We start from the raw sequence: 26,224 nt of genomic DNA on the forward strand, positions 1-26,224 counted from the left end.
GGTTGCGTTGGTCTGGCTCGATTCGAAATTCATCCAAACGCGGCGCTGCCACGGGCACGGCAGCGGAAGGACAGGAGAGTCATTTTGCGCCGCGCCGTGGTTTTCCTTTTCCAGTTGGGTTTGCCGCCACGATGCTCTGTACGGCTTCGACGGGCCCGCACGACGAAGTGAAGCTGTAAAATGCGTTCAATTGCTAGGGTTTCAAAGCCCATGGCGAGGCGACTTCGCTTCCAGCTGAAGAGGTTATTCTCTTCTTCATCAAACTTCGAAGCATTCGACCCTCCTCCCCCTATTGCTCATCGCAGAGTCGTCGTCACCGGTATCTCCATTTCTTTCTCTCGTTTGTGTATATACACATGTATGTATGTGCCAAAAATATGCAAGTGTTTAGCCGCTTGTTCCGAGGCTCAAGTTTTGATTGCATTGTTGCTTTTAATCCGTCCTCATTTTCAACTTATTCGGGTCCGTTTCGATATTTGGCTTCTTCGCTCTTGCTGCATGTCAAGAAAAGAAGGTGAAAGTTATAAATTGGCCCTTCAAATTCAAATTGTAACGTGTTTCATGAAAAATTTAGAATCACCTTATTAACCGTAACTATCTCAAATTGCCTTACATCCTGGTCAATTTTAACTAGTCAAATTTTGCAGTTCCAATCTCAGAAGTTGGGATGCAGTCTAGGTGGGTGCATTCTTCAATGGGAGGATTTTTTCAATGAACAAATATTTCATAGTCAAATCAGTTGATAACATTTTTAATGGGTTCTAAGTGGCATAGTAGAACGGTTGACTAATCCAATTTGTAACGAGTGTCTATAGATACTTGGTCTTGTAGTTAAGAGGTTGGGGGTCTCTATGGAATTAAAGCAAATTAATTTTTATGGTTCATGTTGGGTTTCAGGATTGGGCATGGTTACACCACTTGGTTGTGGGGTGGAAATGACATGGAAGCGACTGATAGAGGGGGAATGCGGTATAAGGGCCATAACTCCTGAGGATCTTAAGATGAGTGAGTTTGATAAGGAAATGCAAATGCATACTTTTGATCAGCTGACGTCAAAAGTTGCTGCAACTGTGCCATGTGGAGCCAACTCAGGTGAATTCAACGAGGAAATATGGCTTAATACGAAGGTAATTTATTGTGATTTATCTTTTGATTGATGCCTAGAATTCATACTGTAGTATATACGTTAGATTTAATTAATCTTGTATCATGCATGTTTATTTGATGATGTTTGCCACATTTGGATATTTAGGCTATCTTTTAACAGTTTTTCAAATAATTCATTGAGGCTTTTCCTTCCCTAGAATTTCCTTCTTACCTTATGACATAAAGCATAGTTTGTGTTTAGTTTTCAGAAATAGAGAAAAAGAGTGGTGGAATCCTTGGGTTTGATACTCAAACAATTAGCCTCAAAGGAAATTGTAACCTGTTTGGTTTTTGAAGCTTGTCCTGTAGACCTGATCTATCTCGAAAACAAACAGCAAAAAGACACAGTAATGGCTGTAGCAGGGTAGGAACATGGTAGCAGCAGAGAAACAGAAACCAGTAGAGATCAGAGGAGAATAACTGGAGGGGAGAGAAGGATAAAATCCAGAGAGAAGTAATGACTTGCAGAGGAGAGGAGGAGAACCAAAAGAGAGAGAGACAGACAAAGAAGAACCTATAGAGTTGAGAAGAGAAGAAAAGATAGGGAAAGGATGACGTGAACAGAACAAGATATGAAGAGAAAGAGATAGTAGGGAGAAGAAAGAGAACTCAAGAATAAGAAATATGCATGTTGAAAGAAATATTTATGGTCCAACTGATTTATTGTTTTTTGTATATTTCACGGCTTGTTTCACTTCTTTTGGACAATTAGTTATATAGAACATTTAATTTCTATCTTCTTGGAAATTACCTAGATGTACTAATGTAACTTTTGTTTCTCACATTCATTAAATATCATGGAGGAATACTTGTTCTATTCCTTTTTTACTGCAATTTCACTTACTAGCACCTTTTGGCATGTGTCTTTTTTGCACTTCACTCAGATCAAATCTCTACTTTTTTTCTCTCTTGCTGTAACCAGCTTGTATATATCTCTTTCTGTGTCATCTATGTAGAGTATAATCTCTATATTACAAATTTAAATTAATGTTAGTCCTTTCATATTAAGGAAGCTTATTTATAGTTTTACAACTCCCTTAAAAAATGAAAATAACTTTTAAAACTAACCAAATTGTCAAGTCTCGAATCTGAGACTTGGGCAATTATAGAAGAGCCGAGGATTTTAAGAAAGAGAAAGGGGGGGAGAATTTGAATTAGAGAGAAAGAGAAGAGAGGGAAAGATCCGAATGTATTCATCGATAGATCCTATCCTCATAGATCCCATCCCTTTTATAGGCTAACCCTCCTGGTTGTTATTGTAATTGATTGCCTACAAGTGGCATAGGCGGCACCGCCAATCACATGCTTCTGTTATTACAGCTATAGCTATGCATCTATAGGTTTATTACACTTATGCCATTAGGCTTGTGACAATCTCGGCCCCTTAAAATCTTCCTTGTCCCCAAGGAAGGTGAGTGAGTAATTGAGCAGCTCGTGGAAATTGATTCAATAGTTGGGGTAGGTATTCTCAAGTGGTATTCTCAGGGTGCCGATTAAACCACTGGACCAACACTTGGATGAGGGGCAAGGGGCCCTGATGGACTACTTGTCTGTCGACGATAGCTAGTGGTTCCACTGTGCCGTCGGCCTTTGCAGCGGCATGAGGCAGATTTGGGCTCACAGTAGCATTAGGCTCGATGTATTTCTTCAAGAGAGACACATGAAATACGGGATGACAGTCCACGTTGGGAGGTAACTGCAGCTTGTAGGCGACTTGACCCACCCGTTCCACGATGCGAAATGGTCTAAAGTACTTAGGACTGAGCTTGGTGGGGGTGGTAGCAGAGAAGGAGGGTTGTAGGAAGCATCTTACCTTTAGAAAAACCTGATCGCCTACTTCAAAGTTTCGATCACTTCGTTTGCGGTCCGCGACCTGCTTCATCCTGTTGTTAGCGGTAGCTAGCTCTTGCTTGAGTAGTGAAATCATCTCCTGTCTGTCTTGCAAATACTCTGCTGCGTTAGATTGCGCCCTGTTGATACCAGCCATGGCAGGCATTGTAGGTGTCTAGTATCCGAATAGAGCCTCAAAAGGAGTCTTCTTGATGGTGCTGTGGTAAGTTGTATTGTACCACCACTGAGCTAAGGATAGCCACTTATCCCAACTCTTAGGCCTAGCAAAGCACATACATCGCAAGTAAGATTCCAAACATGGATTGACTCTTTCTGTTTTGCCCATCTGACTGAGGATGGTATGCTGATGACATATGCAGAATCACCCCTAGGTTCTTGAACAATTCTTGTTAGAAGTGATTGGTAAATATTTTGTCTCGATTCGAGACAATGGATTTAGGTAATCCATGTAGTTTGGCCACTGTATCAATGAACACTCGGGCAATTTCTTGGGCTGTGAATGGATGTGTGAGGCCAATGAAGTGAGCAAATTTGGTCAGCCTGTCAACCACCACTAGGATCGCATTCCGGCCTTCTGACCTGGGTAGGCCCTCGATAAAATCCATGGATATCTCCTCCCACGCTTGATCCGGTATAGCCAGTGGTTGTAACAATCCTAGATAAGCCACTTGTTCATGTTTGCAGCATTGGCATGTCATACAAGCTGCCACAAACTCCATAACTTCTTTTTTGAGGCTTGGCCAAAAGAACATTTGTCGAACCCGGTAGTAAGTAGCTCGAACCCCTGAGTGCCCGCCTAATGGAGAACTATGTAGTGCCTGTAAGATTTTGGATTTTAGTTCCTTGTCATCCCCCACAACTAATTTGTCCTTAAACCTGATTAAACCATTGGACATAGAATACCCTTGGTCATTGGTATGCCGGATTGCCAACTGAGTTTGGAGGGACTTAATCCATTCGAACTTTTCATAGCTTTCAGTAACTTCCTTGACCCAATCAGGCACCACTGCTGTACTGGCTTTACATTCCCCTTCTTCTGTTCTTCGCGACAGAGCATCTGCCACAATGTTCTCCTTCCCCTTTTTATACTGTATCACATAATTCAGGCCCAACAATTTTGATATTCCCTTCCGTTGCAAGTGTGTATGCAACTTCTGTTGTAAAGGTGTCTTAGCCTGTCATGGTCGGTCCGTATTATGAAGGGGGCTCCTTCTAAATAGTGTCTCCATTTGTCGATAGCTATAATCATGGTTAGCAACTCTTTTTCATACACACTCAGCCCCCGGTGCCGAGCAGCGAGTGCTTGGCTGATATAGGCTAAGGGTCTTCCTTCTTGTGTTAGCACTGCCCCTACCCCAATGTCGCATGCATTGGTCTCCACCACAAAGGCCTTAGAGAAATCCGATAATGCCAGAACTGGGGCTTGTGTCATTGCCTTCTTAAGGGTGTTGAAAGCATCTTCAGCCAGGGAATTCCATCTGAAATTGTCCTTCTTGAGTAATTCAGTCAATGGCTTACTGATCACTCCATAATTCTGTATAAACCTTCTATAATACCCTGTTAACCCAAGAAATCCCCTCAGCTCCCTTATAGACGAAGGCTTAGGCCATTCCAACATTGCTGCAACTTTACTGGGGTCTGTACTGACTCCTTGGCCGGAAATGATATGCCCTAGATAATCCACCTCATTTTTTGCAAAGGAACACTTGGAGAGTTTAACAAACAGCTGGTTAAATTTCAGGATTTCAAATGTGGTTTTAAGGTGGGATAGGTGTTGTTTGAGGTTAGGGCTGTAAACTAAAATGTCATCAAAGAATACTAGGATAAATTTTCGCAAGTATGAGGCGAATAAGTGGTTCATAAGGGCCTAAAAAGTGGCTAGGGCATTGGTGAGTCAAAATGACATCACCCAAAATTCATAGAGGCCTTGGTGTGTTCTGAAGGTTGTTTTATGGATGTCGGCAGTGTTCATCTTGATTTGATGATACCCTGCCCTCAGATCTAATTTAGTAAATGTGGCAGCCCCATTTAATTCATCGAGTAGATCTTCAATCAAGGGAATGGGGAATTTGTTTTTCACAATAAGGTCATTTAGCTGTCTATAGTCTATGCAAAAGCGCCAAGTACCGTCCTTCTTTTTGACGAGAAGTACGGGAGATGCGAAAGGGCTTTGACTAGATTGGATAATGGAAGCATGGAGCATGCTTCTGACCTGTTTTTCAATTTCAGCCTTCTGATAAGGGGGGTAACGGTAGGCTCGAGTGTTTACGGCTTGGAGTTGGGTTTCAAAGGTATAGTATGATTAAACAGGCGGTTTGGGGGCAGGGTGTGTGGTTCCGCAAATAATTCCTTGAATTCCATAAGCAATGGACATAATACAGTAGGAAATGTTACCTTTGCAAAGAGGTCAGTGGCGGTAGGGCCCTCCTGATCATCCTTCTCCATGGCTCCAATGGAGAACAACTGGGATATCTGCCCTTTCCCTTTCAGTAACAGCTTCTGTAACTTTTTTCCTGTGATCACCTTGCATTCCCCTGCCTCGAGGCACCCTTTCAAGGTCAGCTTCATTCCCTTCAAATCCAGTGTGACTTCCAATTTGTTGAAATCGAAAGTTAACGGGTTGACTGTTCTCATCCAATCCACCCCAAGGACGATGTCACAGCCTCCTAGCTCCAAAATTCTCAGATCTGTAGAGAACTCTTCCCCTTGCATCAGCCATTTAAACCCCACACTCTTATAGTTGCTGTACATTTAACTGCCGTTGGCTACAGTTATAGATAAGGGGGCAGTATTCACGAGTGTGCAACCTAATTCAGTGGCAGTTGCTCCATTGAGGAAGCCGTGGGTGCTGCCACTGTCAATCCACACCATTATCCTTCTCTTGCCCACTTTTCCTTCAACCTTAATGATTTGCCCCACATGTCCCCCTTTAAGTGCGTGAAACGAAATTTCCCCTCCTTCATCGGCAGGATCACATTGGGGGGTCTCCTCCTCTGTTTCTTCAAGGTCTGCTTGCTCTTTCTCTAGTATTTTCTCCTCACCTCCTTCCATATTCAGTAGTTGCCTTCTACATTGGTGGCCAAGACTATAAGGGTCTCCACATTTGAAACATAGCCGCATCTGCCTCCTCTGCTCCATAGTGGGGTTTCTGATAACCAGGGCTTGCCGATTTCCTCTCGGTGGACCTGTACTCCCTGTCGCTCCTATCTCCCTAGTGTGTCCACTAAGGGGTAAACTGATTAGTGGACCCGTACGAGAGGAGGCCCTATTCCTTTTGTAGATTGCTTCTAACGTCAGTTTTTGTAATCTGGCTTTTTCTGCCGCTTGTCTAACTGTGATTGGCATCATCATCTTCACCATTGAACTCAACTCATCCTTAAGCCCACTAATAAAGCTGGACACAAAATATTGCTTAGTAAGTGTCGGCTGTGCGTTCCACATTAAGGCTCCTAGCTCTTCGAACTTTTCTAGATACTCTGTTACAGCCCCCTCTTGTCGAAATTTATTGAATTCTTCTATTACATCTGCCATATTCTTTTCTCCAAATCGCCTACACAATTCTTCGGCAAATTCGATCTATCTTACCCCGAGTCCTCTGTACCTGGACCATCCTTGAAACCAGGAATTAGCCGTATCATTAAGATAGGCTGTGGCCAGTGTAATTCGTTGTGGCTCAGCCACATTATAGTAGTGGAAGAAACGTTCACACTAGCGGATCCACCACCTTGGCCTTGTTCCATCAAACAATGGTATCTCCAGCCTTGGCATTGGCGTGTGAGTACCAGATTGTAAATGAAAATCTCTTACCTGAGGATTCGTCTCAATTCCTTGCACTCCTTCCGACTTCGCTTCTCCTGGAGGTCTCGAAAGTATTCCCGATCTATTTGAATTCGGTCCAGCTCCCGATCGCGGGGGAAATTTCGTTGGCAAATGGAATTCTGGTAAGGACGAGAGCATATTAAACATGCTATTGATCCTTTGACCGAACTGATCCATCGTTTCTCTATGCCTCTCCATCTCGTGTTGCATATCCTCGCGAGAAGTCACCAATTCCTCTCGCACTGCAGCCACATCTTCCCTACTTTGGGTGATAGTTTCGTGTGTCTGCGACATTCCGAACTCCAGCGCTTCCATTCTTGTTTCCAATTGTTTGAGTCTCGTTCCTTCCGCCATCGTCTGTTGCGCAATTCCTTCCACAAACACTGTCGAGGCCGCTAGCTCTGATACCAATTGTCAAGTCTCAAATCTGAGACTTGGGCAATTTTGGAAGAGACGAGGATTTTAAGAAAGAGAAAGGGAGGGAGAATTTGAATTAGAGAGAAAAGAAGAGAGGGAAAGATCTGAATGTATTCATTGATAGATCCCATCCTCATATACACTGCATTTTATAGGCTAACCCTCGTAGTTGTTATTGTAACTGATTGCCTACAAGTGGCATAGGCGGCACCGCTAATCACATGCTTCTGTTATTACAGCTATAGCTATGCATCTATAGGTTTATTACACTTATGACATACACTAAGCTAATGCCAAATTAAAATACAGCAAGATAAGATTGAAACTCTAGTAAGACTTATTCATTCCTCTACATCATCTCACTCGCCCGAGTGTCTAAATATTTGTCTTCTCTTGTTGATAGCCATTTCGCCAAGCCCCATGTCCCACACCAATGCATACAATGGTTGGGAAACTGAAGTTAATAGATCTGTATAGAGCCTAAAAACCCTTGAAGCATGTTAACACCTTAACAACATGTTGTTGTTAAGACTTGCAAACTAGGAACAACGAGAAGAAAACTTCCACACAAATCCTTACACACTCACAGAATTAGAAATACAAGAACAATAAATGAAAAGATCAAACCACAAAGAGATCAAGATTTATCCTAGTTCAGAATGCCCTCAGGCAAACCTACATCTAGTAGTCCAACACCCCCAAAGCAATCTTTATTCAGTCGGAAATTTGATTAGTACCTCAAGTTCTCTCCTTCATCTATATCCCTGAGTACAAAACCTCATTTTCTCAAGAATACACAAGAACTAAATCCTTATCACTTAGCCTCTCTTTTCTCAAGAATGAAACAATACTCGATCACAGATGAAATTTAGAACTCCCCCCTTTTTTTTTTTTTCTGTCGAATGCCCCCTGCCCTCTTTATTTATAAAAAGGGCGAACACCCCAATGAAACTAACCGACATTGGGATATTACAATTAGACCCTAAAAACTAAGTATATTACACTTTGAATTTGAAACATAATTGTTCTAACTTCCAACCGATAAATCAACAATACTTCACTGATCTCTTATTACTCAAACTCGAGGCAAACTCAATAATTCTCCACCATTTTCCTTGAGTTCTTCACTTGATAGTCTGAATCTGCTCTCATCTTGAATGTGGGCAAAAAACTGATCATATCAAACACAAAACACATTAAGAATGGATAAACAATGTTGTAATTTAGACATAGGGACAACTTTGGTAAAAATATCAGCTGCATTTTCTTCTCCTGCAACTTTTATTAGGCTTATCTCCTCCTTCTCAAGGATTTCCCTAATGAAATGATACCTAACATCTATGTGTTTGGTTCTTTCATGATGTGAAGGATTTTTAGCTAAGTGAATAACACTTTGGCTATCACACATTAGCCTAACCTTGACATCTATTCCTAGTAGTTCACTAATGATTCCCTTAAGCCAAAGTCCTTCCTTTATTGCTTCAGTAACAACAATATATTCTGCCTCGGTTATGGATAATGCCACCACCGATTGTAGGTTTGTTTTCCAACTAATAGAAGATCCTCAAAGTTGGAATATATAACCTGTTGAAGATCTCCTCTTATCAATGTCTGCAGCAAAATCTGCATTTGTGAACCCTAAGATACAAGGTGTTTCTTCTAGCTTGCCTCCACAATATACCAAAGCCATACCTAAAGTCCCTTTAACATACCTAAAGGTCCATTTTACAACATTCCAATGAGCTTTACCTGGATTTGCCATAAACCTACTAGATACACTCATAGAATGGGTCAAATTCGGTCTTGAACAGACCATGTTGTACATTAGGCTCCCAACCGCATTAGAGTAGGGTATTTTACTCATTTCCTTAATGCCTTCTTCATCCTTAGGAGATTGCTCATGTGATAATTTAAAGTGTTGGGCAAAGGGAATTGATACATCCTTTGCATCACTCATGTTGAATCTCTTAATCAACTTGTTAAGATAGGATTTTTGAGACAAAATTAGCTGCCTGTGCTGTCTGTTCCTTTTAATCTCTATGCCCAATATCTTCCTAGCTTCTCCTAATTCTTTCATCTCAAACACTGATTTCAAACTCAGCTTTAAATTTCTGATTTCTATAGCTGATTGACTAGCAATCAACATATCATCTACATATAGGAGAAGATATATAGATATATCATTGGCGTATGCTTAAAATAGACACAACTATCATATGAACTCCTCTTAAACCCTTGGAACAACATAAATGAGTCAAATTTCTTATACCATTGCCTAGAGGATTGCTTTAAACTATAGAGAGATTTATTAAGAAGACACACACGTTCTTTCTTTCCTCTCACCTCAAACCCCTTTGGCTGTTCCATAAGAATATTTTCCTCTAAGTCTCCATGTAGAAAAGTTGCGGTGACATCCATTTGTTCTAAAATTAAGTCTTGATGGACTGTTATTGCAAGTAGAATCCTTATTAAGGTGTGTCTCACTACGATCGAGAATATCTCTTTGAAATCTACACCGGCCACTTGAGTAAAGCCTCTAGCCACTAGCCTAGCTTTATACCTAGACTTATCCTCTTTCCCAACACCCTCCTTAATTTTATATAACCACTTACAACTAACAACCCTCTTCCCTAGGGGTTTTTCTACAAGGACTTAAGTATTATTTCGTTTAAGAGAGTTCATCTTAGATTACATGGCTTCTTGCCACTTCTGAGAATCTCTTGACTTGATTGTTGCTTCATATGAAAGGGGTTCCTTCCCCATTTTTGCAGCTGCACTTGTTAGGGCATAAAACACTAAATTAGAGTAACCATATTTGACCGGAGGTTTGGAAACCCTCCTTTGTCTATCCCTAGCAACATTGTACCTCTCCGAATCAGGAGGATTTTCTGAGTAGGAGGATTCTTCATAATCCTCTTGCTGCCTAGAAGAGGATGCTTCACAATCACCCTGCTGACTTGGAGAAGATTCTCCATACCCTTCATTTTCCTCTTGAAGGTTTAGGTCCTGATCTCAAAGATTATCTTGGCCTCTGTCTAATGGTTCTTCAGATAGATCTACATCTACTGCTGTACCTTTCTCAACATCCTTTGATTCTTCCTTTTCCTCAAAGTCTTTTGTATTATATCCCTCATCAAAAGTGACATCTCTACTCACAAAGGTCTTAGGCATATTTGGATCTAAACTCCACAATTTATAACCCTTAACTCCTTTCGGGTATCCTATAAACAAGCACCTAATTGCTCTAGGGTCCAACTTGCCTTGCTTAGAATGAGTATAGGCTATACACCCGAATACCCTAATATGGTCTATATTAGGCTTGTGACTAGTCCACATTTCATAGGGGGTTTTAAACCCTATGGCTGTGGATGGTGACCTGTTAATAACGTAGGCTACTGTAGATAAGGCTTCTCTCCAAAAAGATTTGGAAAGCCTAGCATGAATAATCATGCACCTAACTCTCTCTAAAAGAGTTCTATTCATCCTCTTGGCTAGTCCGTTCTACTTGGGGTTTCTTGGAACTGATAGGTGTCTTAGGATACCATCTTGATTACATAGGTGGACAAATTCCTTATTGCAAAATTCCAATCCATTATCGGTCCTAATGATCTTAAGTTTGCTTCCTTTTTTATTTTCTATCATAATTTTGCAGGTTTTGAAAGTTTCAAAAGTTTTATCTTTTGATCTTAAAACATAGACCCAAGCCATCCTAGAGTGATCATCAGTTATGGATAGAAAATATCTAGTTTCACCATGAGATAAGGTTTGGGAAGGGCCCCAAAGATCATAATGAATATATTCTAGAGGGGCCTTAGTGGAATGAATAGCCTTCTTAGGAAATTTAACTTTTACAGATTTCCCAAATATGCATGTTTCACATTTGTCTATAGCTATTATCTTTCCAGCACTCACAATCCCTTGTCTAGCCAATTCCTTAAGCCTTTGCTCACTAATGTGATCCATCCTATAGTGCCATAACCTGGACTACTCATAGGACTTACCCTCTCCTAATGCTGTCTCTCCACCCATTGTGGATGCTTGCAAGATATATATGCCATTTTGAAGGATAGCCTTCATGCATATGAGGGACCCCTTTGCTACCTTAAGGACTCCACAAACTCCTCTATAGGAGTAGCCATTTTTGTCTAGTTCTCCAAGGGATGTCAGATTTCTCTTCAGGTCTGGCACATATCTAACAGCAGACAGTGTGCTAATTATTCCATCATGCATTTTGATTTTAACATCCCCAATCCCTTTGATTTTACATTCTTGGTTGTTTCCTAGAAGCACTTTACCCCCATCTATGTCCCTAAAACTTAGGAACCAATCCCTATGAGGTGTCATGTGGAATGAACAACCAGAATCTAATACCCAGCCCTGCCTATCCTCGGTATTTGACACAACAAGTGCATCTGCACTGTCATACTCAAAACTCACAAATTGAGAATGAGATTTCAGCATTCCCCCTATTTTGAAATTCCTTCTTTTTCTTAGGGCAATTCCTTTTAATGTGACATTCTTCGTGACATAAGAAACATCTTACGGGTCTCCTACCATTTTTTGACTTTGATCTAGACCTACCCTTAGTTCTTTGATCCTTCTTTTCTGGCGTTGACCTACCTGTAAGAATTCTTGACTTCTACCTTTTGATGAAGTTTTTTAGAGTTTAAAGCTCCAATAACATCATCTAGAGACAAGTTTTCTCTTCCATGCTTTAATATGTCAACAAAAGTCTCATAAGATCTAGGTAAAGAATGCAAAAGGACAAGAGCCTTATCCTCATTGTCATACTTTATATCAATATTTTCAAGATCTAAACAAAGCTTCATAAAGTCATCTATATGGTCTTGCATCTTCTGGCCTTCTCCCATTCTAAATGAGAAAAATCTTGTTTTCAAGAATAATCGGGTGGAAAAGGTCTTGGTTAAGTATAGGGTCTCTAGTCTATTCCATAGGAATAATGCGGTGGTCATCTTGAAGACCTCCCGCAAAACCTTATCACTGAAACTAAGAATCAAAGTATTATAGGTTTTTTCGTCTATTTCTTCCCTCTGTTTACTTAATTATTGTTTATGTTCAGCAGTGCTAGATTCGGGCAATTTCTTTTCTTCTTCTAGTGCCCCTTTTAGTCCTAAGTTCCCTAGAAGTGCTTTCATTCTAATCCTACAAAGGCCAAAATCATTTTGGCCAGTGAATTTCTCTATATCGTGTCTTGTTGCAACCATAATCAAAACTAATGAGTCAAAGAATCAACAAGAAACTATCAAGAAAAAGTAGCAAGAAAGCTTATCTTGGTTCGAAGGAAGGCTTTGATACCAGATTGTTGTTGTTAGGACTTACAAACCAGGAACAACGAGAAGAAAACTTCCACACAAATCCTTACACACTCACGGAATTAGAAATACAATAAGAGTAATTAGTCATAACAAAAGAATATACAAGAACAATAAATGAAGAGATCAAACCACAAAGAGATGGAGATTTATCCTGGTTCGGAATGCCCTTAGGCAAACCTATATCCAATAGTCCAACACCCACAGAGCTATCTTTATTCAGTTAGAAATTTGATCAGCACATCAAGTTCTCTCCTTCATCTATATCCTCAAGTACAAAACCCTCATTCTCTCAAGAATACACAAGAACTAAATCCTTATCACTTAGCCTCTCTTTTTTCAAAAATGAAACAATACTCGATCACAGATGAAATTTAGAACTCCCTCCCTTTTTTTTTCTCTCGACTGCCCCCTGCCCTCTTATTTATAGAAAGGGTGGACACCCCAATGAAACTAACCGACATTGGGATATTACAATTAGACCCCAAAAACTAAGTATAATTCACTGATATCCTTTCGCTCAAACTCACATTGTAACCTTTATCACAAAGCTGACTAATACTTAACAGATTCATGGTCGGCTTCCAGCTTGTTGAAGAGGCTCTTGACTCCAGTCATATGCCTTGAAGAACCACTGTCAATAAACCACTTGACCCTCGAGCTGTTTGCTTTGAGGCACATGGACTGCAAAGATAGGAAACTGAAATTGATACCCAAGATTTTTGGGTCCATTGGATTAGACACCTAACCTCCTACCTTCTCAGTTTTCTTTACCACCCAAATCTTCAGGAGCTGGTTTTATTTCTTCCCTAGGAATCCAAACCTTTTTGATTTTGTATGGTATTCCCATTGCTATTGAACAGAAAAGACTTCTGTGACCATAGTGTTTGCATTTGATACATCTTGGTCCTAAGTCTTTTTGTTTTGCTTTTGCTGGAACCATTTTTCCAAGAGTCTTATGATTGTTATTCTCATTATAGCCTAAACTTGCCTTGTCATAAAAACCTTTTTGAGACTCAAGTATTTTATGTAAAATGTTGCTGCCAGCAGTAAACTTTGATAAAATAAGTTTTGTATCCTTAAGTTCTTTTTCTAAAACAGTGACTTTTTCTTGTAAAGCACAGTTTTCTTTTTCTAAAGATTTGTATTTTTCTCTAGATTTTTCTAAATCAGCAAGAAGTTTTTCACATATCTTTCTAAAGGTTGAGCTATTCTCACCCTCACCATCACTAGAATTAGAAAAATAGTCAGAATCACTGACTTCTGAGTCTTCCTTTGCCATTAAACAGAGATTTGCAATCTCTTGGTCTTTATCTTCTGATGAGGAGGATGAGTCCTCATCACTCTATGCTGCTAAGACCTTCTTCTTTCTGCTTTTCCTCTTTCTTTGCCTCTGGACATGCTGGTCTAATATGTCCAGGTTTTCCATAGCCATAACACTTTATCTCCTGCTTTTGGTCCTTCTTGTCAGTCTTCTCAAACCTATTCCTGCGAAAATGCCTAGAAGACTTCTTTTTGAATCTTCTAATGAACTTTTTAGCAAGGAGTGCAGCATCTTCTAAATCAGAGAAATCTGACTCAGACTCTTCATTTTTTGATACTTTAAGAGCTACTCCTTTATTTTTATTGTTAGGGATCTCTTCTTGTCTTCTCATAGAAAGCTCATGAGTCATAAGTGATCCTAACAGTTCATGTAGAGATAATTTTTCTAGGTCTTGAGCTTCTTGTATAGCAGTAACTTTAGGATGCCATTCATGTGGTAAACATGGCAAGATTTTTTCTACAATGTCCTCATTTGAAATAGGTTTTCCTAGGTTCTTAAGATTAGATACAATGTTATTCAACCTAGTATACATTTCCTTTATAGACTCACCAGACTGCATTAAAAATAATTCATAGTCATGCTTTAACATTCATATTTTGGACCTCTTTACCTTAGAGGTACCTTCATGAGTTACCTCAAGCTTGTCCTAGATTTCTTTGGCCTTCTCACATGCTGAGATGCAGTTGTACTCTTCAGGACTGAGGGCGCATTCCAGCATATTTCTTTGCTGCTGCATTAAGTGTGATCTCCCTCATGTCCTGCTCATTTCAATCTTCTTCTGGCTTTGGAATGGTTGTGTTCCCTATGGTGACTGTTGGCATTTGGAAACCTGTCACAATGGTTCTCCATGCTTCCACATCTCTTGACAGTATGAAAGTCTTTATTCTGTTCTTCCAATAGGCATAGTTTTTGCCGTCAAAGAATGGAGGCTTGCTGGAGGACTAACTCTCTTGAAATGTATTGCTGGATGTGTTGGCCATTTGATCTTTGCTCTAAGATTGTTTAGACCTTGTTGTAAGAGGCATGCTCTGATACCACTTGATAAACTTGTTAGCTTAAGAAGGGGGTGAATTAAGTTTTTTTACCATTTTTAAAAAATAAACTCAAATAACTGAAATGTAATAAGAATGTAAAGATTGCAGCACACAGAATTTAAAGTGGTTCAGCTTTAAAGTTTAGTCCACTACCTTGGTTTATTACCAAGGATTTAGCAAACACAAAAAGTGTACCTTTTCTATACCTTGTAGCTTTTACACAGGATAAGCTACTTAACCTTTACAAATTTGGCTTTTACAAACTTGGTTCAACCACAACCAATTGCCTTTCAAGGATCAAGCGTAACCTTTACAAATTTTCACAAATTATGTGAAATGATTTCTCAAGAGAAAAATATGATATTATAATAAGAACTGAAATTTCTCTTGAAAGAGAGTTACAAGATGTGAAATGAAAATCACTCTCTTTTTGATCTCATAGAAATATGATATTAGAAGCTCGTGAAATGTAAAAGGCTTTTTGAATGCTTGCTGAAGCTTTTGCAAAGAGCTCTTGTGAATGTTGTGATCGGTTGCAAACTTCTTCAACATTCCTAACAACTATTTATAGATTTCTTGTATTCAATGCTAGCTGACATGTCATTAAACAATTGGAATGTTTTGGTTTGAGTCACAACTATCACTTTTTGTCTCTTTAAACATTAAACAACTGATAATAAATCACAAAAGTACATCCAAGTTATATGAGAGGCATTTAATGAATTGTAAAAGAGAAACTGACAACATTTAATGTGCCTAACGGCTATATTTTTCGAAATTTGCCAGAAAATACTCAAGTAATTTTAGCATTACTCGATTAAGTTTGATCTTCACTCAATTGGATGTACTATGTAATCGATTATATTTTAAACTTACTCGAGTATCAGAATTCCATTATTTGATTATTTTTAAGGCACAGAAAAATGCATTGTTTACTCGATTACAAAGCAATATTTACTTGATTAATTATAATCCTTACTCGAGTACAAATGATTGTTACTTGATTATTTTTAAGTCAGAGACTTAGCCAGATTTCAGCCTATCTTTACTCGATTACAAATGATATTTACTCGAGTATAAAAGAACACTACTCGATTACAAAAATATTTTACTCGAGTAAAAAGATGCCCAGAAACTTTAACTTAAGATGACTCGATTACAAAGTAGATTCACTCGAGTACAAAGAATAATTACTTGATTACAAAAACACCTTACTCAATTAATTTTAAGATGACAGAAAATTGTATCACACAAGTACAGGGGTTTAGTCAGTCGAGTACTTCCTATGTTTATTCGATTATTCTTACATATGTAATCGATTACTTTTGAAAATGAACTGAGCATTACTTGATTACTCTCAATATTTACTCGATTAATTTTTCACAAAAAGCTTTCATATGCTTACTCGATTTTCACAAAAGGCTTACTTGATTGATTCTCACATACTTGATAAAATACTCAATTATTTTCAATATATACTCGATTATTTTGAACAAATACTCGATTATTTGAAATATACTTGATTAAAAGATTATTAATCTTAAAAGAACTTCAAAAGGTTTTGTGCATCATCAAAGAACCAAATTTACTAAAAATATTTGTTTATCCAAATTTACTAAAAATATTTTCTCATTAAATCAAAACACAAATTTCTCAACAATCATCATCTGGTCCTTCATCGTAGTACTGTTGCTGATAATTATGCTGTGAAATTTCATCTGCAGGAGCACAGGTCGATTTCAAGGTTTATAGGCTATGCTTTATGTGCCACTAATGAAGCCCTTAGAGATGCAAATTGGATACCCACCGAGCACGTGGATAAGGAAAATACGGTAATCATTATGGTTGTATACATAAATAATTGTAGTTATACCATGGTACTCTGGGATTCTTATTTCTAAAATGAAGGTCCTCAGGGAGTCTCCATTGGCGGGGGAATTGGAAGCATCCGTGATATACTGGATGCATCGCTAATGGTTTGTCAGAAGGTATGTTTGTTGCTTCCTCATTGTGCCTAATAAAATATCTTGATCTTGCATCTTTTCCTGATCACTGTCTAGTAATTTCCTTAACTAAAGGCTTGAAGTAGACACGGTGGACACTCTTTGGAGAGTGGCTTAATGTCCTACTTTTGTTTCCCATGGCCCATCCAAGAGATGCTGTGGTCATGCATGCTCGTTTTTAGTTCACATCTTTGACATGATGGGAGCTATGACTTAATTTTTTGACATAATTGGGGGAATAATTTGTAGTTTTCAAAAACGTGATGAGCATTAGAAAAATGCTAATTTTAGCCCTAACAGTGATCAGGTAAGAGATCAAGAACCTATATGAAAGCTATTCAAAAATATATATTTGAATAAAGGTAATATATGTATGTATACATATTATTTTAAGAATATACCTTTGTACTGTCAACTTATGTTTGTACATGACTCAAGGAACCTCTAAAACAATGAGATGAGTAACATCTGATCTTTACTGCAGCGTCTCCGTCGGCTTAGTCCATTTTTTATCCCTCGGATACTGATAAACATGGCAGCTGGTCATGTGAGCATGAAATATGGATTCCAGGTGTGTATATGATATTATCTTTCTTGCAAGAAAAGAATTGCAAATCAGATGCTACTAGGACCTATTGTTTGGCCATCAATCTTGATGATAAGTTACTTTGAATTGTTCAATCTCCATCATGACATCATTATGGTGAAGTCAAATAATGGATAGATGTAAAATTTTAGCTAGCTATATTCTCTGACGAACATTAAGTACATGCTTGTTGCATATTTACCAGCAAAACATACAGCATAGTTATCTGGCGTTTTCACGTGCACATTAATTCTATGCTACTCATTGTCCTTTATAAGTTTTTGATGAGTTCCAGTTTCTATTCACATCATTTTTCAACAATGAATACACTAACTCATTTTCATTATGAAACATGAGATATTGTTGCACATTCTAGTCTTAATTTTGAATCTAGGGACCAAACCATGCTGCAGTGACTGCTTGTGCTACGGGGGCCCATTCTATTGGCGATGCCACAAGGATGATTCAATTTGGAGATGCTAATGTTATGGTAGCCGGAGGAACAGAGTCCAGTATAGATGCTTTGTCTATAGCAGGGTTTTGTAGGTAATGCTCAACTATGAAGTTATCTGTTCCTACCTCCTGACTGGAGCTCTATACTGCCTTAATTGTTGCCTGAGGGTTTATTAGCAAAGAATTACAACTAGGGGAACAGGTGGGGGCCCATGTCCCCTACCTCCTGAAACAAAAGTTCCTAAAGTTCTATTTTGGCAATAGTATTAGAAACATTTTTAGAAGAATTTATGGATCACAAAAATTTGAGAAAGTTTAACTTGGTCCCTTCTAAATTAGGAAACTTTACTGCCATCCCTGCCAACTACTCCCCGTCCACTCACATGCAAGGGGAAAAAACAGAAAAGAAAAAGAGACAAAGTTCCTAGTTCTTTCATTATTCAGCACCCCCTATGACCTGAATGTTTTCAGGTGCCTTTTTTTTTCAACTGCTTGAAAATGGCAAAATTCTTAGAGAAACAAGAATTAGAGAATCCGGGCTTTATGGCATATGCTAAAATTTAAATTGAGGCTAGTTTTATCAAAATAAAGAAAGAGTTTTATGCTATCAACCCCCCGTCCTTCTGTGATGGTATCTTACTATTTTCAACATGCAGATCAAGGGCTTTGGCTACAAAGTACAATTCTGCCCCAGAACAAGCTTCGCGACCATTTGATTGTGGTCGAGATGGATTTGTGTAAGAAAATATAATATATTTTTTTCTTTGTTGGCAATGCTTCAGTTTTTTTCTTTCTTTCTTTCTATTCATCGGTCTAACACAGTGCTTGAACTCAGTATCGGGGAAGGTTCTGGTGTCATGGTGTTGGAGGTGAGTAAAATTTTGTGTTCAAAACTTTCATAACTAATGCTTTGGTCTAACAAGTGATTGATAGTCAAGTATCAAGAACTACTTCTATCATTTAATTGATAGGCATGAAAATGAAAAAAAAAAAAAAACTATTTTCTATGGTTTTCCAACATATATTTTACTTTCTTAACCCATTCTGGATGATGCATTGAACTCCATGTCAGTGCTTAGTTGTCATGTTATTGGCGCTTAGGTAATTTGCAGCATTTACTTTCATTCACTGTCAGTTGTCACAAGGTGATTTTCTGGCCTTCCCTAGTGGTGCTAAGCTCAATTTAGTCTCTGATGGACAAGAAGTTATTTTTCCCAACTTCAGTCATGGTGTCTCTCTCTAGCTGGTTTGAATGAAGATGTTAAGGTTTGTTTGACCATATGTGGCCTAGGAATTCCTTGCCAGTGTTGCAGCGATGTGCATAGCATTCTTCTTGTTACATGCATAACAGAAAGCTTCCAAGCTTCCACCATTAGGCTTTGTTCTAACCTGCCATATATTTATCTTGAATGGTGTGAAATTTGGGTAACAGATGATACCAAGTAAATTCAAATTATTGTGTCATGTAGTCACATTTAGTAGTAAATCTATTGTCTTTTGTTGTGTGCATAAGATAGGAGAAAATGATTCTTTATGCATTGGCTGATGCATTATGTTAAAAATCCTAAGGTCAATTACCTAATTCCCAATATTGGATACAAGTGTGAAGATTTTTGATTGTAATGATTTGAATGAAATTGGTTTGAGCTTTCTACATGTATGGCCAGCAGTGCCTTTGTGCTGCTTTTTGTTTCTGCCAATTATTTTTAACCTTATTTGGGAAGTACTCTTTATGTTGTCTTCTTTTGGGTGAGAATAGCAACCAAATCATAAAATTGACATATTTGCTTTCTTCCAAATTTGTTTTATATTTTCCTTTTTCTTTGTTTTCATTTCCATTTGTTTTTGTTTTATTTTTGGAATTAAGGAAATGGAACATGCAAAAAAGCGTGGAGCAAAAATATATGCAGAAGTTCGGGGTTATGGGATGTCAGGTTTTATTCTTTACATGTAGTTGTGTTGGATCTATTTCTTCTGTTTCAGCTCTGATATATCAACCATCTAGGTGATGCATATCACATTACTCAACCACATCTTGATGGAAGAGGTGCCACTTTGGCCATGAAACGTGCTTTAAAGCAGGTAATTATCCAAAGTGGATGCTTTTGCATTTCTTGTTAGCCTGTATTTATTATTCTTCATATCATCTGGTCCAGAAACTGTGATCTCGGAAGAAATCTTTGGATTTTGCAGGTAATTCAATCAGGAATTTTGATGCAACCTGGGTCATAGCAGCCCATATCTTAGTTTGCTGTTTGAGACCAGTCCTTGTATATTCCACCTGAAGGCCCATTCTTATAGATACTGTTGATAATTTGAAAAATCTAAGCCTTGACCTTTTCTCAAATAGTGTTGCTCGAGTATGTTGGAAAGGAACTGAAAAAGAGAAAGAAAGTTGAGAGTGAACTCATGATTTTGATGATTGAACACTTCACTTCTCTGACATTACTTGCATGCGACCTTACTTTCTGTAGATGCTGTCTTTGCCTGTTGATTGAATTGTATAATTTTCGGAACAAAAATTCTAATCTGGGATTCATTTCCTCAATTTGCAAATGGAGGTAATGGTTTCCTAAAATATGTTTGTTTTTTTGGACTTGCAGTCCGGTCTTCATCCTAATCAGGTGGATTATTTAAATGCTCATGCTACATCTACTCCATTAGGTAATCCTAGCAACTTTTTCCTACTGTTTCTTGCTAGAAGAGTTCAAGATGACTAAACATGGCTCTTGTTGCTGTGATATCACCATCAGGTGATGCAATAGAAGTGCATGCGATTAAATCTGTGTTTGCTGGGCATGCAACATCAGGTGCTTTGGCTTTGTCCTCCACAAAGGTAAGTGTTCTAGTGAGCAAAGATAAGAAAATGTACTTGGGCATGTAGAGTCTTGATATTAAGACTGTCAAACCAGGGCCAAACTGAAGAGAATTCCCACTCGAATTCTTACACTCTCACAGAATTAGAAACCAATTAAGTAATCAGACATAAAACAGAATGAAAAACGGAAATACAGAAAGATAAAACAGACCAGCAAGAGATAGGTTATCCTCGTTCGGAATGCCTTTTGGCAAACCTACATCCAGTAGTCCAACACCCATACAGAGTAGCCTTTTATTCAGATAAACCGATCAGTACACCAAGCTTCTAACCGTCATCTATATCCCCGAGTACACACAACTCATTCTCCCAAGAATACACAAGACTAAACACTCGGCCTTTCTTTCTCAAGAATGAAATCAATACTCGATCATAGATGAAATAGAAACTCTCCTTGGATTGCCTCTCATGCCCTCTTATTTATGGGCGGACAACCCAATATAACTAACTACTATTAGGATATTACAATTAGACCCCCCGAAATACTAAGTAATTACACTTGATGTTTTAAACCTAATTGATCTAATCTTCCAGCCGATGCATCTCCAATATATAACTGATCTTCTATCACACAAACTCTAGGCAAACACAACATAGAGGTTGCTGCCCAGTGGCTACTAATACTTGTGAAAATTTTCACTTGGGCTATGTTTTTATTCCCGACCCTTTTGGAAAAGTTACTGAAACCTTAACTTTAATATAAATATTTTCCCAAACACGTAGGATCATATACAAATTACAAAAGTCTCGTATTTGTTCTAGTTATTAAGACTGATGTATTTTGCTAAACAAAATATTGTTACTTCACCATACAAAGAACATTATGTAAAAACATTTTATTTTCATTTACTCCAGAGGTCTGCAATGTGTTTATGTACCAACTATTTCCAACATGTTATTGTGTTTGCATAGTATGCTTATCATTTTTCTTATTCTAATCTTTTGCATGACAAATTGCCATAGATTTATTTACCAGATCTCATGCTTTAGATATTTTGCATTGGGCTCTTTTAAGTATGATTGGTATGTGAAATCTGGAATTTTCTTTTAAGGGTGCCATCGGCCATCTACTTGGGGCAGCTGGAGCAGTGGAAGCAATTTTCTCTGTTTTAGCTTTATACCATGTAAGTACTATCCCCCTATGCTGTCTTAGTTGCTTGATTTCCCAGCACCCACAAAGTTCTTAGGGGCTTTTTCCTTCTTAAGCATGAATTCTTTGTCGTGTTTATAAAGACTAGTCTCAGGTGTGAGAATCTTGTGTGTGAAGAATAGCTGGGTACCATGTGCATCACAAGCACAGTTTTTGGATTTTAGTTTTGGCATATTTAGAGTTATTGTTGTGTATCATTAACACCTTTGGCATGGGGTTTTAGGATTTAAAGCCTTTTTTTTTTTTTTTTTAACATTAACTAGGGAAGCTGAAAAATGATTCCAAGATCTCTTTCAAGATGAAATATGGAAATGTTTTCCAAAAGGACCGGTTAAGGAACCAAGTTAAATTCCTATGCCCCTTTGGTGAAAACTGTTAATTTGTGCTTGTGATTTTGTTTGTCCCCCGTAAAGTTCTTACAATAAGAACTCCACTCTGATGTCTAATCTATGGACTATGGGCCGTGCTTGGTTGTCTTACAGGGAATTGCTCCTTTGACATTCAATCTTACAAACCCAGATCCAGTGTTTGACGAGCATTTTGTACCTTTGACAGCCTCAAAGAAGATGCCAATTAGAGCAAGCATGTCTAATTCTTTTGGATTTGGAGGGACTAATGCATGCCTGCTGTTCTCTGCCACTTCTTAGTGTTTCTAGCTCCTGCAGACAACCCCTCCCCTGTCGACAGCAGACGACTCCTTAAAGATGGAGCAGCTGCTAAATTGAGAGAGGATCGTTCAGCTGGACTTTCACAAACTCATTTGTCGTTGCTTCTAGAGGAAAAGAACACAAGAAAATAACCTTTACAAGGGATTATTGGCATTTTGGTTAGGAGGGAAAATCCTACACACACAGTTTCCTCCGTTGCAGTCAATTCAATGAGTCATCTTGACACCTCTTTAATTTGAGCAAAGTTTCCTCAACGCTACTTGAACAGCGACAATGGGTTTTCCTTCAGCGTTTTTCTCATTTGATTCTCAAGCATTTCATTAGATAGGGTAAAGAGTATTGGGTCTGAGAACCTAGACTGATTGATTTGTCCGAATGCTCAAAATGACATTTTTGCCCTGACATTGTTTTAAGCCAGCAATCAAAACGGAAAGATTGGATTAATTACAACGAGCACGTTACATGCAGCAAAAAGGGACAAAAGAAAAAAAAAAAAAAAACAAAGAATTTGAGTTCATAACTATGAGTAAGTTGATTTGAAGCCTTCTGTTAAGGCAACTACTTTGGCTGACACATTCGGCTGCAACTTGGACACAGCTCGACGGATGTCCTGCAATGGACATGAGCAAAGATCATCAGATGTCTGCAAGGTCTAATTAAATGATTTCTGATATTGCAACAGTTGGAATAAAAAAATAAAAAGATGTCTCTGCATACCAGATTCCTTACTTTATAAGAGTTAAAAAAAACAAAAAAAAGAGGATTGTATTGATCGCATTTGCATGTAGGATTTTTTTTTGGCAAAAGAGACTAATTTTACAATTCCCACCCGTGATTTCTCAATCACAAAGAAGAAACCCTATTGTTACTACTGAGAAATGAAATTTCTATGAAAAAAAAAAATTAACCTTAGAGCCTAAGAAATGAAATTTCTACTAGAAAATGAATAACTAACACCCCAAAACATGCAACATCTTATTGTAGATGACGTGGCCCCAGAAAAGTGGTTTTAATTAACACAAGGGCGACTGGTAACAGATCTGGAGCTGTGCTAGCATGAATCAAAGAGACAGAATGAGTGCTATCATTTTCAGTCAGAAATCATCATCAATGATGTTGGTTCATCAGCTGATTACCTCTAGACTATAGCGGGATGAGAAATGAGTTAGCAGAACAACTTTGTTCCTAATCCACTGAGCATGTTCCATGATCTGTAATTGAACAATTCATGGCATTAATAAACAATAATATTTCCTTAGCAAGCATCCCCTTGGATCATATATACATGTACATACTACATCCAGTTTACGAAAAACTCAAAGTATCTATCTGCCCGGTCTGAGTTCCCCCAAAATCTAACGTAACATACCTCAAACAAATGAGTATGGCCATGTTCTCGAGCATGCTCAATACTCTGTTCTTCATCCAGAAAGGTTGCCTGTTAGAAAACAGGTTTCACTCATTAACATGAGATTACACCAGTTTATTGAATGCTCATGGAAGATCATGACCAATGCAATACTAAGTGGAGTATTTCCTTGGGTCAATGCTCAGATCATTCATCTTTTCTTTTCTTTTGTTATTTTTGATAAATGAGAAAAATCAAAATTCTCCCCAACTGAGCCTTTCCTGTCTTTGCAACCACATGGGAGATAGAAAGACAGCAGCACGCCTTGATGCATAAACAGGAGCTCAGATCTTTCTTTTCCAGATCTAACAAACTTCAAGTGGTAAGTCTATGTAACTATAGTGTCACTTGAACCTCTGAAAAATTATGGTAAACTACTAATTAAGCATATATTAGTAAAACATATATAGAAAGTAGCTTGTTTTAAACACAGCTATAATAAGTGTGTGCTGGTTACAGGAACCTAAAATCCACTGAGAGTGAATGGTCAAACATAGAACTCTGTCCTTTTTGCTGAATCCACCACCACGTAGGCTGAGCTATCCTCAGTTTTAAAATAAACAAATGAGATTATTTGTGATAGGATTCATTGTTGTTTCTTTTTTTTTTTTAGGGGGGGAGGCGCAAGGATAAAGTTGCATCATTCATGGAGATGCCTGGAGTCTAGAATTCATGTAGCTAATCCCACCTAGAGGGATTATGGCTTGTAGTAGTTGTTGTGATGTTGTGAGCTACATTATTTCTCCTTGTTGCTCTTATTCTTTTACCATATTCAATCTCTCTACTGGCTTTCTGTCTCCTTTAGCTTCTCCCTCTTTTTGCAGCTAGTGGCATGTGCTCCTTCATGGTTCATATAATTCAGCATATCTGCTTCTCTCTCTCTCTCTCTCTCACACACACACACACACACATCTCATTCTTCTAAAGTTCTGTGAAGCACTACATTCAATACCATATAAGACTCCACAAGGCAATTAAAAGATATCCTTGAAAAGAACTAGTGATGCTTATACAAAAGAAAAGAAAATTTTAATCAAATTGAAATTTACATGAAAATGCTCAGCATGATGATGGATTACTAGCAGTTGCCAAATTATTTGGTGCATCACTTTTGCATATAATCATCATTTTTTCATATGACATTATCTCGTCAAAGTCATATTTATTTAGGTGATTTTGTAATTTGCTTTATTCATATACTTATTAGGGAAGAAAAAAACTTCATCTAAAATTGTATGTGAGTAATTGCTTGTATATAGAGTAATCCCCTCAACCCTCTAGAGTTGAAGGTATTTCTCTTATTGAGAGTAGGTTCCAAGCCTAGATAAAAGGAGGTTGTGTTAAGTAGTCGACAATTAGCATAAAATTTGTTGAATCTTGCATCATGATTCTAGACAAATAAATGATTGGAGAGCTAGAATTCATGCCAATTCCATCAAGTGGGATTAAGGCTGATGATGATGATTAGATATGTATAGTCTAAATCTCAGCAGATTTTTAAGTAAAATTTGGAAATTGAATGAGTTTACAGAAAGACATACAAACACCCCCCCCCCCCTCCCCCCCCCAAAAAAAAAAAGAAAAAAAAGAAAAGAAAAAAAGAAATGTCCAATTCAGTTCATGTCGCATTGATGAGAACTAACAAATAAGATTGTGCATGAAACCAAGATATTACCTCAGTTATAAGAACTCTTGCCCTCAAGGCATCAGCACTATGGGGATCAAGAAAAAACTCGGATGTTGTATCTCCTGTAAATGCCACCTCTGGAGACAACAAAGTGTCTGTGATCTAAAGAAATAGACTTCAAAGTCAAATAATTTCTCCAAAGGAGCATCTCACTGGAACAAGTTTATAAATAAATACAAACCTCAACACCAGATTTCTTCAATTTCTCAATCTGTTTTCCATTCAAATGCGCATATCTCTTCTTCAACTTATTTCTAACTGAGTAAATTACATAGCCCTGAACATATTAAGCATATGATCATAAGAACCACCAGGATGTGAAGATCTGGCAACTTATATTCTATATCCGTATCCTAGAATATAAGATCTATGCAAAATTTCTTAAGGTAAATATAGGAAAGCAGATTATTAATCTTGAAACCTATACTCATGGATTGGTTTTGGAACTTCAGATAGCCAGCTATCTG

The 26,224-nt window shown here is 38.1% G+C and overlaps 2 protein-coding genes across 2 annotated transcripts in view; one reads left to right on the top strand and one right to left on the bottom strand.

The window, feature by feature from the left end:
- On the top strand, nucleotides 1-23,188 carry LOC127792054 (3-oxoacyl-[acyl-carrier-protein] synthase, mitochondrial). Its single transcript, XM_052322365.1, has 14 exons — nucleotides 1-319; nucleotides 898-1,127; nucleotides 16,649-16,756; nucleotides 16,841-16,912; nucleotides 17,412-17,498; nucleotides 17,908-18,059; nucleotides 18,623-18,703; nucleotides 18,802-18,835; nucleotides 19,834-19,900; nucleotides 19,972-20,048; nucleotides 20,570-20,630; nucleotides 20,720-20,802; nucleotides 21,897-21,968; nucleotides 22,477-23,188. Exons 1-14 carry the CDS (start codon nucleotides 181-183, stop codon nucleotides 22,639-22,641), a joined length of 1,428 nt encoding a protein of 475 aa, XP_052178325.1. The 5' UTR covers nucleotides 1-180; the 3' UTR covers nucleotides 22,642-23,188.
- The window catches only part of LOC127792055 (tRNase Z TRZ2, chloroplastic), a 5,267-nt gene continuing 1,965 nt past the window's right edge, over nucleotides 22,923-26,224 (bottom strand). Inside the window, exons 4-8 of the mRNA XM_052322366.1 lie at nucleotides 25,939-26,034; nucleotides 25,746-25,859; nucleotides 24,032-24,100; nucleotides 23,799-23,873; nucleotides 22,923-23,272 (exon numbers count right to left, since the gene is read on the bottom strand). Of these exons, the coding sequence (XP_052178326.1) occupies nucleotides 23,183-23,272; nucleotides 23,799-23,873; nucleotides 24,032-24,100; nucleotides 25,746-25,859; nucleotides 25,939-26,034 (444 nt within the window). The 3' untranslated portion in view covers nucleotides 22,923-23,182. The remainder of the gene's footprint in view (nucleotides 23,273-23,798; nucleotides 23,874-24,031; nucleotides 24,101-25,745; nucleotides 25,860-25,938; nucleotides 26,035-26,224) is intronic.

Source organism: Diospyros lotus, chromosome 15, assembly GCF_014633365.1.
Source record: "Diospyros lotus cultivar Yz01 chromosome 15, ASM1463336v1, whole genome shotgun sequence".
Classification (NCBI taxonomy): domain Eukaryota; kingdom Viridiplantae; phylum Streptophyta; class Magnoliopsida; order Ericales; family Ebenaceae; genus Diospyros; species Diospyros lotus.